The sequence below is a fragment of the Falco punctatus genome (assembly GCF_963210335.1).
Source record: "Falco punctatus genome assembly, chromosome: 1".
In the NCBI taxonomy this organism is placed as follows: domain Eukaryota; kingdom Metazoa; phylum Chordata; class Aves; order Falconiformes; family Falconidae; genus Falco; species Falco punctatus.
Genome location: NC_137580.1, coordinates 90,830,517 through 90,845,056, shown reverse-complemented (window position 1 = coordinate 90,845,056; position 14,540 = coordinate 90,830,517). Strand labels below are relative to the sequence as shown.

General features: G+C 46.8%; 1 protein-coding gene across 1 annotated transcript in view; it reads left to right on the top strand.

Annotated features, from left to right (window-relative positions):
• Positions 1-14,540, top strand: part of RBM19 (RNA binding motif protein 19) — a 70,237-nt gene that overhangs the window by 16,110 nt on the left and 39,587 nt on the right. Inside the window, exons 20-21 of the mRNA XM_080391491.1 lie at positions 990-1,045; positions 2,488-2,604. Of these exons, the coding sequence (XP_080247617.1) occupies positions 990-1,045; positions 2,488-2,604 (173 nt within the window). The remainder of the gene's footprint in view (positions 1-989; positions 1,046-2,487; positions 2,605-14,540) is intronic.

The following is a 14,540-nucleotide window of genomic DNA, read 5'->3' as shown; positions in this document are numbered from 1 at the left end:
TTGCTCAGTAATTTAGTGCTGCAGAGTTTGGCTTTACCGTCTGTGACTCTGCCATTGCTGTAGGGTCTCCCAGCCTCCCACCTTCTCCATGCCACAGGGTCTGGCTGCACTCTGAAGGAATAAATCATTTTCTCTGCTTCTAGAAAAACATCCAGGTGTTTGGTCCACACTAGCAGGGTGGTGTGGGCCACACAGCTGGAGTGATCCTTTTCTATCTAGGCAGATGTGAAGGAATTACTCTGTGTAATCTGTCCATGTTCAGTGACTGCAATCTGTGAGTGTCACCTGCAACAGGTAGTTATTTCACATTCCACAGCCTAGGTACTCTTGGGGGTAGATGTGTGTTCTCCATCCTGTTGAAAGGCAGAATCCCTGGGAAGAGAGAAACAGGGAAATGGGTAATTCGCGGAGGGAGTTGGGCAGCAGGCTCCAGGTTGCTGGTGTAGTGCCTTTGCATCTCGTGTGCCCTGCCAGGGATGGTTAGGCAAGAGGCTGTTTGTTTTCAGTGCTGAACTCTAGGAAGTTCTTTGAGGCACAGGAAGTGAGAGACAGAGGACTGTCTTGCTGTATTGGCTGCTGATGGCCGACAAGACATCCCTGGCTCATTTCCGAACAAATAATCGGACAGTCCTTGCCTTGAAGAGTTTGCAGTCTAGAGGTAGAGGAAACCGTAGCCCAAAGCAGTGAAATGGCTCATCTTTGCCAGTTTAGCGGCAGAGCTGAGGCTGATGGACAACTGGATCAGGGATGTCGACTGCTGCTTCAGTCAGTCAAGCTGTCTCCAACCTCACAGCAGAAGCCTTGCCTTGCATGAACAGTGTTCAACAGAGAAAAACTTTGGCAGGGAGAAGGGAAGGAATGTATGCGAAAAAGCAAGATGTGAAACGCTGTGCTTGTATCTTGGAAGCTGTTGTGACTTTGATATTTTTTTAAATTATTTATTTAATTATTTTCCCCCTCCCCTGTTTTTTCCTTGTTTTATCTTATAGGGCTGCACTGTAGATGGCCATAAGCTGCAAGTGAAAATCTCAGAGAGAGCTGTAAGGTAAAGCTTATGTCTCACCTCTGTAACATGCTTACATGTTTGGTAGGTTCTTTGCTTCTTACCTAGCATCTCTGCATCATGAGGGATATGATCACTAGTATTTGGACTGGTGAACACATCAGACTTTGCTGTGCTTTACTCAGAGTCAATTCAGTCAGTCTTGAAAAAAGAAATGGTGCAAAGGTGTTCACTCACTAAATGACATATTTCCCTATAAAATCCCTAAGCAGTGTGCAGTAGCGGGACCCCAAAAATGAGCCCAAAGTGAGAACCAGGCACTTGAGTTTTCTTCAACACTTGAGGAGAAGGCTCCTCTAAAACCTCTGCTATGGCAATAGTTTGATCAGCATTACAAAATCAACTGGTAGCCCACATTCCAGTGTGTTTAAAGAGTTTTTGAAGACAAATATTCTCTGGGTAACAAAATCTTTTACCCTAGTTCATCAAGGAGAACAGGAGCTTAAGAATAATGTTCTGCTGCTGGTTCTGATTAAATAAATAAAGACAAACAGAGGATTCTTTCTTGCTTGAAAAAAAATAATTGGATTTAACTTCTTTTGTTTGGCGAGTCAGGTGCAGAGGAGCTGGTTACTTCTGGATCAATTTGCTTGGAGTTTGAGATCTGCTTTTTAGGATTTCCTTCTGAGCGTTTAGTCAGTACAGAGTCTTCTAAGTACCAAATTCAGAATTAATCCAGGTGTTTGAAGATGAATGTTGGCACCTAAAACCTGTCCTTTAGACACTTTGGGAATGCTGCTGGAGGAGGTATCTCTTAAATGTCAAAATTTTTTTGAAAATCTGGTCCCTGGGGACCAGAAGCAGTCTTCACAGCTCCCTGTTTGCACTTTGTATTTCAATTCTTTAATAAACAATTTTCGTCCATTTTGATTTTTAAAATCCCTTCAGTAAGTGTCCAGCCTACAATGTGCCGTGCTTTGCTTTATGAAATAAGCTGCTGTGTTTTGTATTAGGTAAATTCTTATCTTGTCCAAATGCAGTACAATTCTGAAGTTTAAAAAAAATTTCAATAATCTATTAAAAAATTAAATTTGCTATTTTCTAAGCTAGTAAGAATAGGAATCAAAATTAGCTTACGTTAACGTGTTTTTTAAAATGTATCAAATAGTATGGTCTCCTGACAATTGAATAGACAAGATTTGATGTGAAAGCAGAAGTTAGTGGAAAGTGTGAATCCAGGCGTGCAGCCTAACGTGAGGTTGCAGTTAGCAAGCTGGAAACTTTGATTTTTCTGATGTAGGATTTAAATCACTTAAATTCATTCCTTCTCAGTGTACTGCATGACACTTCCGTTGCTGCCACCAAGGATGTCGACGTGAGCTAGCTGGCTAATTTTTCTGCATTCCCAACTTTGAAGGAGCGAGAATGTGAGGAGTGTTTTGCTGCATCATGATCCTTACCTTCCCTTTTTGTTGACTAAATAGGCCGGCTGTGAAATCATCCCGAAAGAAACAAACCGTCAAGAAGCAGGTTACTTCCAAGATCTTGGTCCGAAACATCCCGTTCCAGGCCACTGTCAAGGAAATCAGGGAACTCTTCAGGTAGGAAAGCACTTTGTCAGGTCTGCGGAGTGCTCTGGGCTGGAGCTGGTTACGGTTTTCATACAAGATCTTGCTATCAGATTGTAAATATTATCAGTTTGGTTTTCTTTGTGAAAGTGAACAAGTCTTTCACTGAGTGTAAATACAAATGGCTTGGCAGGTTATACCAGTATAGAAATTTTGCTGGTGAGACAGAGATCACTTAAAGCCGGCATTTTGGCTGGAGCCACTGTGAGCTGTCAGGCCATGGTGGCCCATCACCGTGCAGCAGCCATCCGCAGAGCTCAGAGATCTCCCCGCCTGTCGAGTAAATGACATAGCGTTGGATATTTTTTTTCCTCTTGCCTGAAAGGCGTGCAGCAGCTATTCCTGATGTGCAGTGCACCTGGCTGGGGAGGAGCACCGAGAGCCGCTGCAGACAGCTGGTGTGAAAGGTTTTAGCTGGGGCTGTCTCCCTCCTCCATCTGCCTTGCCCACGTGATGGTGTAGCTCCTTCCCATCACGGTGGGAGCACTTACATCTTGCTTTCCCTTCCACAAGTGTTTCACTGCCTGTGTCTCACATAGTGGGTTGTTGCCCTGTGGTTGGCAGCCCGGGGTCTGTAAGGATGTGGGACTGTGCTGCCTGTAATACCCTCTCCGGCAAGAAATTCCTTGTCAGCTGTGAGACCTGCCTGGGATAGTGCTGAGCGTTGAATAGGGATTTTAGGATCCCGGCTTGCATTCTTCTGTGCGCTGGCTGATCTGTTTTCTTTGTATCCTTAGCCTTTTGTGCAGTGACTTGTTAAGCCCTGTAATGCATCCCGGAAAAGAGGTGAAACTTTGTAAAATACAGCATGCAGCACTTTTTCTGCTCACAGGATGAGAATCTTTTACTCATTGACCCAGGCCATGGTCCCTGCTCCACTGCTGGCTTGCAGAAGGAATTTAGGGGAATCTGTGTCCAGCTCTGCCTGTCTTTGTTTTTCCCATCTGCAAAATAAGGGTGATAGCTCACATCTGCAGGGCACGGTGGATACTGTGTTAGGAGGTGGCTTTTCTGTGTGGGTCTGTCTAAGCAGAAGGCAGGCACTTTGTCCAGCCAGGGCTGTGGCCTTTTTTTCCAAAGGGACTGAATAGAGGAATTGCTTAACCCTTTAAACCCCTGCAGACCGTGCAATGAAAGCTGCCTTGCAAGAAACCATGGGGCAGTGATTTGTTTGTTGTGGGGGGAACTCCACATTTCCCTATGCGTAGTGAATTCCACCTACTTAATTAGCATGTTATGTTCTCCTGGCTTGACCACAGATGAGGACAGTGGCTGCTGCATGGCTGGTAGGCTGTTTCCTTGCAAGGTGTAAGGTGGGAGGGAAAGCTGTGTGTTGCAACACTGTTTTGGGGTGGACTCTGAGGATTTAATGAACGCAGACCGTAACAGCTCTTGGACTCGCGTTGCTGGAAGTGTGATGGTAGGTACAGAGAAAAGACCCCTGTAGAAGAGCAAGAGGTTTTTCTTGCTTGTGCTGTGCAGCTTGGTTGCTTTTATTTCAGTGCTGCCCTGAGAGGCTGTACTGAAACAGGGCAAAAAAACCCCAGACTTCTAAGTCACTGTGCTGAGTCTTCATAGCACATGGGGCACCGCTAATTTAAAACCTAACACTGTGTGGCAACAGACATGACCTTTGTAAAGCTGGAGGAAACAAAACCAGGGAGATCTACTTGCCTTCTAGGGTCCCAGGTTAAGTTCAAGGAGCTTGGGAGGCTTATGTATGGATGGACAATCCCAGCAGAGACTGCGGTGTTTTTTTGGTGGTTTTTTTCCTCCTGGCTTGTCTGGCACCGTAGTGCTGTGGAAAGGAGGGGTAGAGGAGCAGTCTGATTAATACTGCAAGGAACATGCAGCTTCTAGCCGCGTGCGCTGTTGACAGTGCTCTGAGTGATGCATGAACATCCGTTCCATTTACCTAGGATATTCAGAGATGTGGGTTTTGTCCTGAAAACAAAAGCCAACAGCTTGAGGGGGGGGGGGGGGGAGTGCACAATTCTCCCTCCACCCCTGCCATCCCTCCTTCCCTTCAGAGTGGCTAAAACAAGGCATGACGGAGCACTACGAAACACTTCATCCTCCTAGATTGCTTTTTTGGTGGTTTTAAATCAGATGCCTTTGCTCTGGAGCTTTTAGCTCTTTCTGCATTTAGTAACCTGTCTTATTTGTATTTCGTTATTTATTTATTTGAAGTTGCAAACAATTGCTTGGCAGTGGAGGCAGCAGGGATGGCAGGGCTGCAGGGGGCACTCTTAGCCTGCCCAGGAAAGGCTGGCTAGGGACCACCGCGCCAGGACCGCCAGCCTGGGGCTAGCAAGGGACCATCAGCCTGGGGACCACCGGGCCACACCTCAGCGGGCACTGCCGTGCAGGGCAGCAGGCCTGGGCCCGCTGAGGTGGGAGGCTTTGCAGGGCAAGCAGCTCCTCTATTGTTTCCCATGCTCAAAAGCCACTTTCCAGCCCTGCAGCTGATGTTGTCTCCCAACCTGCTTCCTTCTGTGCTTACTTTTTTCTTTTCTCGATTGCCTGGGCAGGAGAAAAAATAATAAATATACATACGTACACACACACACATATAATTTTTATAAATATATATGTATATGTGTGTGTGTATATTACCCCAGCCCAATACATATGTTATGCAAATACATATTTCCAAATATATTTCCCCAAACAAATATTTCCATGTTTTCAGCTTTGGGAAGAAGCTGTGTCTTCCTCTCTAAATGGACCTGCACTAGGTGTTAATGACACTGGAACAGCCTAACAGGGGAGTTGGGTGTTTTGAATAGTGAATTTTGAAAGCCATGGTACCTGTGCGGCTCAGCACCGGCAGTTCAGGAAATCCTGCCCTGGTTGTCTTTATGCTTTTTAATATCATTGTTTATGGATCTGTTGCTTAAATGCTTAGATTTGCCCTGCACCGTCGTTCATGTTCTTACAGCAGCTGAATGTAGACCGTGGCAACCTGTGCAAACCGCAGGGAAAAGCTCTGGGCTGGACCTTGCTGTGGTTTGGAAGTGGCTGGTGACATGCGTGCTTCCCATTGCATGACCACATGCATCTTCTGCATCATGAGCACCAGCAGGTTTGGGGAGCTGTGTTCCCCAGGAGTTTCCTCCTGCCTGTCCCCAACAGCGAGGTGGATTCCTGGGAGGAAGGAGGCCATGCAGTTCCTTGGGAAAGGTCTGTAAGTGGGTGTAAAATTCAAACTGACTTTTTTCCTCCCCCCAGGCTCATAGTTTGCAGGCGATTCAAAGCAAATGTGGGTTTTTTTAATTTTGGAGTTAGGGGATATGGAGTTGTCATTCTTGGGCTGGAGAAAGGTGATGCTTAATTTTCTTTGCATGAGAGTCATGAATGCTCTCGTTAACAATCCTCTGCCTGCAAAATAAATGTCTTATTGCAGGGCTCCGTGAGCCTTATGTGCAGCCCACCTTCCACACTAGACCTAACAGCTTTGCTGGGGTGTGTGGTGCTAGTTCAGAATGTGTCCTGCCATCATCTTCTGCTGGAGGAGTTGGCCTCTCACACCGTCAAGGGATTTTTTTTAATTTTTTTTTTTGACCCGATAGGTGTTATTTTCTTCAGAGGGAGAAATGCTTTTCAATTATAGGGGCTGCTTTTGGGCTAGGTGTGAAGATTCAGCTTTTGTGGGTGTATTTTTTTTTCCCCATTTTTGTTCTTTATTAGATTCTACTCTTATCTTTACTACCTGGAAAAATAACAAAAGATAAATGGTCCTTAGTTCTTTCCAAAGAGCCATAGTTAGGGAAGGAGAGACAAAGCGATTGATATCCCATGAAGGCTGCTAATTTTTGCTACCAAATTGGGGGGCTTTTATGGCAAGACTTTTTTTCAAAAGGAACTCTAGATGTGGGAAGCTGAATTGGAGATCTGTGAAAGGCCACATTTTCACAGATTGGAGCTCTGGCAATTTCTGAAAATTAGGCTCCTTTTAAAATCTATCGCATTAGATCCATGCAGCCTTCATTGGAAGTTCCAATTAACTATTTGTTTCATAGCATCTTCTTGCATCCTCCTTCTCCCTATCTGCACCAACTTTCATGAATATTAAAAATACAGCTGTTTTGCAGTTGGCATATAATGTTTCAAGGAGATGTGTTTTATTTTCCCCAAAGGGGGAATGATTAGATTTAGAAAAAGACTTCTTAAAAGATTTTTGCCTGATCAGATGCAGCCTGAGGGATAGATAGATAGTTGAGAGTCTGCCTTGTCTGACATAACTGATGCTTGTACCACCAAAGGATGTAGTTCTTAGAGTTGCATCTCAAATAGCGTGTTTTGGGGCTGGCATTGTTTCTTCTTTTCTTTGTAAAATATATCTGAGAACTTATTGTTGGGTCTGTGTTTATAAATTCTCCTAAGATTGCAATGACCATCACTTTCAGCTTTCCCCTGCCATTTAGCTGAAGTAGACACTAGCCCCCAAAATACAGAGCAAGATCAAGTGCCAGTGCTCTTGAGTGTGGAAGAGATTTTATTGTCTGTCTGGCCATCCCTTGCCTTTCACCTGTAGGAACTGCAATCAAACACATTGCATAAAGCTGTTAAATCACAGAATTATTATTATCAGTTGAGAGACTGGACTTTAGTTTGACTAAAGCAGCAGCTAGCAGGAAAAGCAATTGAAAGGTATGCCAGAGCACAGAACAGGTTATCGGGTGGGTTTATCTCTGTATTCTGACTTTCCTGTAAAGAAAGTAATGCTGCTTCTTGCAAAGACCTTGGGGGGTGGGTGTCTCTTTTAATTTTAACTCCTTTGTTGACTGTTTTCTCTGTCTTGACAAAGACATGGCGTTTATTGCATCTGGCAAAACAAGTGCCTGGTACTGATTAGGAGAAAACAGATCTATTCTCTCTGATAGAGGGTAAAACTGAAGACAGCCAACGGGACAAGACTTGGGAGTCATGTCTCTTCTAGAAGAAAAATCTTTGAAGAGGGATACAGTGGATAAACTGGCAGAGATATTTTTTTAAGTCTAGTCTTTATGAAGTTAATTTTATAAGATGATGCCTTTCACTTCTTCTGACCTATTATAATAAAGTGTAGTTATCAGAATGGGCTTTTCATTTCCCATTATAAAGGACACAGTGGTATAATGAATCCATCTGCCAGACATGCTTGCTGTTCACACCTTTCTCCCAGTAATGGAGTCTACATGACTGAAGACAATTTCTCCTTCCCAGAATAACGTTGCCCTGTTGAAGCCATGGGCATCTTTGCTACTGAAAGCCAGAGGAGGAAAAAAAATTAGTCCCTTCATAAACATGTGAGCTTGTTAAGCAAGTGCTGGGCGGTATTAATCAGAATATTCAGTGCATACAGCCCTAGGATGTGCAGTACTATAAGCATCACTTGCTGAACAGTCTTATGTCAGATTACTCTCCAAGTGATGCTTTCACTTTTGAAACCCTAGATGATGTGCTACAAATGTTTCAAAATACGTATCTGCTTCCTCTTGCTTAAATTTTTTCTCTCTGTACCGTCCCCTGCAGTTAGATGCCCTATGAATGGGGAGGGAGCTGCAAGAAGTCACAGTGACACCTCCTCACGGTGTAAGGGTCTGCTGGGGATCGGGCAGGGGCTGCAGCTGGGCAAGTTGAAGCTGGTGCGTGGGATGTTGAGGAGAGGCTCCAGGAGCTGCTGAACCTGTGCTGGAGGTCTGGTCTGGAGATGGTGGGACAGGCTCAGTGATTCCCCTGGTCTGCCTGTTCCTCCTGCCACCCTAGCACATCAGCAGATCTGTCCTAGGTCTGATGGCCTCCTTCTGGCTGAATCACTTGCTTAGCTCCTCGCTAGGAGCAGTGTCCCCCAGTATGTCCTGCACCCTCCTGTGCAACACCGAAGTGCAGATCTTGCTCCACTGTTTAACAGCTGGAAACCGCCCCCGGCATCCTACAAATGTAAGGTAAGGGCATGTGCATTGCAAACATGTCTGTGATTTATAGGACTGTAAAACTTCCTATTTATTATCCTCTTAGCCCTTTACATCCAAAACAAAATTGAGTTGGCATAGCTAAAACATTGTGAATATTATTTACAGGGCAGAGTGGCTAGCTGCACAGGCAGTGGGCATGCTGGGCTTCCGCGGATGGAAGCATGTGGAGCAGATCATCAACCCTTCCTTATGATAGAAACCACTGCTGGGTTCATGCCTTGTTCATCTGGGTTATATCCATGAACAGATTAAGCTGTGTTTTATCATGATGGTCTAACTGTCAGTCTGCAGCTAGATCCAGTCTGAAGGGCTCGGAGAAATGAGTGGCTGTTCAGGTGATGAGCAAAGCCTGCCAGCTCAATGTCTCTTGTCCTACCTGTGTGTAGCCGCTGGTTTAAAGCTAATAGTTTCAGCTTCCTTAGTGGTGAATACGCAGATGTTTCCCAGAGGATTGTGTCATGATTTCTCCCCAGGAGGCTGCTTCTACCAAGGGAAGAACCTCTTGTTCTTCAGCAGTCTGGTGTCTGTGGCCCAGCAATCCCCCTTGTTGCTGGGCATGGAGTCAGATGAACAAATCCTGTACTGGAGCAATCTGCAGATGAGCAGAGAGAGGCTGCTCCAGTCTGGACACCTTCCTGGATTCTTTGCTCGAGTTTCTTAGGCTGGTGTTGATCACTCACGTTAACGACCTTTGTGGATTGGGGCTTAGGTGCCTCAGAGGACAGACATAACTCCTGAGAAGGACTGGTAGGAGAAGTGTATTAAAAAAAAATGCTCAGATGCTTCAGTAGCGGGACTAATGCCATGCCAGAAGGTGTCTGTGCAGAAGTGAGCTGCCAGCTCTTCTTCAATACTCACACTTTTGCTCGTTCTGTACTTGCAAGCCTGTGCATGAAGAGGATGCCCAAAAATGACTCTTGTACAAGCAGAAAGACACCAGGAAAGCAGCTAGCATTGGTGGGCGCTCTGCACCCAGCCATCAGGTCGGTGTTGGATCCTGGCTTTCTGGCTTCCCCTGGGACATTGGTGTCAGCACGTGGAAGGACTGTGGAACATATATCTTGCCAAGAGGCATGCGTTCAGGTAGAAACCTGTCAAAAACAGTTTTAGGAGCAAGAACTGAAACATGTGTCGTTACACATTTGAGTGCTGACAGCAGTAATGATGCCTCTGAGTTTAGTTTGGTGCTGAGTAGAATTGCTGTATTGCGTTCTCCAGGAAACAAATCAGTAGTTTAAAAAAGTGACCTGGCCTTTGAGACCTCCAGAGCCATCCCCAGGCTCCTGCTCCAGGCCATGAAGTGCCCTGAGGTTACCGGCACGCGATAGTGTGGTGGTTTGCATCCAAGTGCATGTGTAGGAGCATGTATGTACTCTGGTGTCTTCAGCATGCGGGTGGATTCCCCTGCCAACAGCACTTCTGCCCTGTTTTGGTCTATCCCTAGGGATAATAATGTCTGCTTCCCATTTTAGAGGTGGCTTCCCAAAACCATGGTGCAAACCCATGCCTGGAGCACTGCAGGGCTGCATGCACTGCAAGAAGCATCAATGAGCTGGTTCAAGGCCACATCCTCAGGAGATGTAAATGCAGACGGCTTCCAATGAGGCCAGCAGATGATGTGGCGCTTTGCATTAATGCAATTTCAGCTTTCTAATTAGAATGCGAGGTCTGTGTGTTGGGCTGCTGAGTGTCTGAGGAGGAGCATGTCTGGCGTGGGGGGCTGCAGGATGCTCTGGATAGAAGCTTTCCACCCTGGTGCAGCTCTGCCCTTCTTGCCCACCTGCTGTGCGGGCCCTGTCTGCCCACAGAGTTTGAGGACACTGGCAAAAAGTGCAGTGTGTTTTGTTCGGCGTGGTTAGGAAGCTGCTTGGTTGATTGCTCCCTCCTTCCTGGCCGAGGAGCTTTGCCCCACTGGTGGCTTTTAGTATTTTTGCGGTTTGCAAGGGGAAGATGGAGTTTCTTCACCGTTACATTTTCCCCTGCCCTCCAGCATCCCTGGTAGTGGCTTCTTCCAGCAGACTCTGGGCTGGTGTTTGCAACAGATCTTGGCTGCAGTGCTGTTGGTTTGGGCTGCTGTGGTCGCCCCTGTGATCCCACCGCATAACCTGGCTCTCCTCCTACCCTTGGGCTCTGTTATCACCCTGGTTTTCTCCTTTTTTTGGGAGCTGTTGGAAGATTTCTGTTTTGCCCTTTAGGCTGGACCCCCAGACCACCCGGTGCCATCCGCTCTTCTAACACCTTTGGATTGTGTGTGACCTTGTTCTGCACAGTCTGCCCCAGGTGCATCCTTATGACCCAGCTTAGCACAGGGGATTTACTAATCCTTGCATGCTCCTGTGTCCAAATTGAAGGTGCACAGGGAAATGCAGGTGCAGGTGCTCTTCTGGGCAGCAACTTGCATGTACGTGCACCAGCTTCATGAGCTGAGAGCTCTGGATGAGAGTACAGGGATCTGCTGGGCTGGTTTATTTCTCTTACTATCTCAAAAAGCATAAATTAAACTTTTTTTTGTTGTTGGTCCTTCTTCAAGCCTTTCCCTTATGTGCTGGAAACCCAAACACAGCAACGCTGGGTTGATATTCAGAGACCAGAAATGTAACTGGCCACTTTAATTTGACTATCCAAAATGAGCCATGGGGTGGAGGAGAGTGAAATAGGTTTTCAGCGCTGTTTTTTCAGTTTGAATCATAAAGGTGTTTAACATAGATAAGGAAATGTTTAACTCTGTGTTATCTTGGCAGGGTTGCTTTAAAAGGTGGATCTTCCCAAGAGCAGAAGGAAGATTTTTTTCAGCACATCTTTCCCTGTCTTGAATATTCATTGCAATACTTTTTTTTTTTTTTTTTCCCCCCTCTTCTGCACTCCACATACTCCATACCCACAGGTCCCCTTTTCTGCTCGCCCAAAACCTCTGCCAAGCAGTTTTCAGCTGCCTGCTTTTGCGCAGTCCAGTTGTCCAATGCAAATGAAGGGAGTTTCTAGGCTGCTTTCCTCTGACTCCTGCTGAAACATCTCTCACCAGGGCACCAAGCTGAACCTCCCGATGGAACTTAATTAGTTTTATGCACAGACTCAGTTGATCGTCAGTGCGAAGGGGCTCAGGGAGGTGGAGAGAAGATGGGGAAGGGGCTGCTTTTTTTAAATGTCTTATTCAGATGTAACTGTGGGATTTTGCTGTGGGGTTTTTGCCATTTTTCTGTGCCAAATGGGACCATCACAGGTGTGTGTGTGTGCATACCTGTGGGCTTTTTCTCCTTGATAAGAAGCAAAAAACAAAGCCTATACGAGCTGCTGTCTCCTCTAAATAACCCACTCTGTGCTATTAGTATTAAAAGGTCTCCTTTTGTCTGAATTGTTTTTTTAAGAGTATGTGTATGTCTATATCTACAGAAGGAAAAACGTGGGGTTACTTTGGGTGTTGCAGAATCTACAATGTTGAAATGTCACTGGACTAACTTTTGAGCTTCTGTCTCAGCCTTTAAGTCAAGGAGCAATCAAGATAATTATTCCTTTGATCTTAAAATTCTTCTCTCTGCTGCATTTCTTAACTAGAGCTCTTGCACAGTGACAAGACCTTCCTGTCTTTCGTTAGCATGTACATGTGGGTATTTGTCAGTCTCACTTCATGAGAAGGTCCTGAACAAGCCTCTAATGAATCACAGTTTTCTCCTCGGAATGACATTGTGTCCTTTGTTTGCATCTCTGTTTGCATTATTATTTGTTTGAACCTCAAGCCTGCTACGGCATTTCTACCTCTTCTAATCCAGTGATTTTAAGCCTTGGGATATGGTTACGATTAACGACCTTTTACTGCACAGCCTCTTGCCTCCCCTGGGGCAGAATCCCCACCAAAGGCGTTTGAACCGTGTTGGCTTCTGCAGCTGGTGGCACCATGAGTGTTTCTGTCTGTGCTCCTGCCCGCACACTGCTTTTCCTGAAGGAGCCGATGTAAGGCGGATTGGGCTGACCATCTGTCTTCTCACCTCCCTTTCCTCCTCCCCCAGCAGTATCCTGACCACTTCCAGGCATCTGGCATAGGAGAGGAGATCTTAAATTTGTGAACTTGGTGCAATTAAATGTAAGAGGAAGCTCTGGAGGTTTGTCTTCCCAGAAAGGTCATGTTATGGGATTGACCCTTAGTAGACATCCAGCAGTTCACCTAAGCTGTCCCTGAAGCTGGGACAGTTTTTCTGACCAAGTTCTCATTTTATTAGAACCCAAGGATACTGACCCTGGGAAAGCCATCTCCTTTGTTCTGCTTCTCACAGACCTGCTTGTTAGTGGAGGGGCTCTGCATCGGTGCGCTGTGCACATCAGGCTGTCCCCCTCATGGCTGGCCACTGGCACTTGCCCCAGGACGTTTGGAGGGCAGTCTTAGTCTCCTTTCAGCCACCCATTTTTTATTATTTTTTTTAAACAATTTCCTTGTGGAGCCTTGCTTGGAAGGGCAGCAACGATGACTTTTCCAAGCCCAGGAGCACTGACCTCAGCACCTAAGAGGGCTGGGCCTGATGGCAAGCAGCACCATTGGGATTTGTGCCAAAACTAGCCCCGCAAATTCAGCTGTCGGGTGGGCTGCGTGACCCTTCTTCGGTTCTCTTTTTAACCCAGGTCTTACTCATCCCACCCTTTGATCCTGCAGCGGTGCTAGCAGCTGAAGGGTTAAAAGAGTTCGCGGGGGGGGGGGGGGGGGGGGGCGAGGGGGTGGAGACGAGGTATTTCAGCTGCTCATTACTCACTGCCAGCTTCCCCCAAAATCATATTAATTTCATGCTGTCACGCAGGACTGCGCTGTCTCTCTCGTCAGCATCCAGAAGGGTGACGGGGATGGGGGGAGTACGGGTCCCCCCTCTGTAGCACGGCTGTGATTTGGAAAGCTCATTGGTAGCTTCTTGCCTCGCTGCGGTACTGACCTGGCAGGACTGGGCTGGGGCTGCTCACCTTGCAGGGGGAACTGGGGAACGGGGGGTGCCTTGCTGTGTGCTGCCTCCTGATGATCATTTTCCATCCCACTGCTTGTGCAAAAACCCCATGAAATTAGGTCTGCTGCAGCGGGGAAGTCTCAAGGAGGGAAGGAGGGAGGGAGGGGAGCTGCCAGCCTGCCCTGCCCTACCTGTGGGCAGCAAGGATGCTGCTTAAAAGTTGGTCTTTAACCAGTTGCCTCCCTTTCCTTTTTTAATGCAGGCAAGCGCAGCCTGGCTCTGCCTGCAAGGATTGCTTCCTCAGCTGCCATTGCCTCCTCTCTCGTTTCTGCCCCTTTCCAGCTGTTTGCTCACTGCGTCTGCCAGAGCTGTCACCTCTGCAGGGACTTCTTGCCATCACATGAGGTAGGGCTGGGACTCTGACAGCTCCCACGCAGGCTCAGCGCTCCCGAGCCTGTCCCAGCTGGCAGCTCGCTCCCCCTGTAAGGCTCTCCGAAGACAGGGATTTGCTCTATCCCCAGCAATTTTTATTATTCTTATCCCTAGAAGGCGTCTCAGCTTTTTTCCATGTGTGCTTCTGTATTTATTTATTTTTTGTGGGTTGGAGCTGAAAGGATCATCTCCTCCCTTTTTCTCTCATCGTGTACCCTATGGCCACACTTCTTGCAGCGCTTGGCAAAATGCAGCAGCAGCAGCTCAGGTCTCCCTATGTTTGCAATGCAGATTAGGAAACAGCATGTTAAGAGGCACAGCACTCTCCCCACAGCAGAGAGCTGATGGCCCATGCTGTTCGAGAGTAGCAAGCTTTGCAGAAAATTTTGGGAGGGGAGTTAGTTGATTGTGTGGTGCGAGGAGTCCCAGACCTGCGGCTCTTACGTCCACAGAGCCCTGGACCCTTGGGAGAGGAGAATGAGCAGTAAAACTGCTGCCAGCAGCAGCACCAGCCTCTCTTTCCCCCAGCCACATGCTGGGCGTTATCAATGCTTTCTCATGCTTATGAAACCTTAGAGGATCTATGAATCCAGAC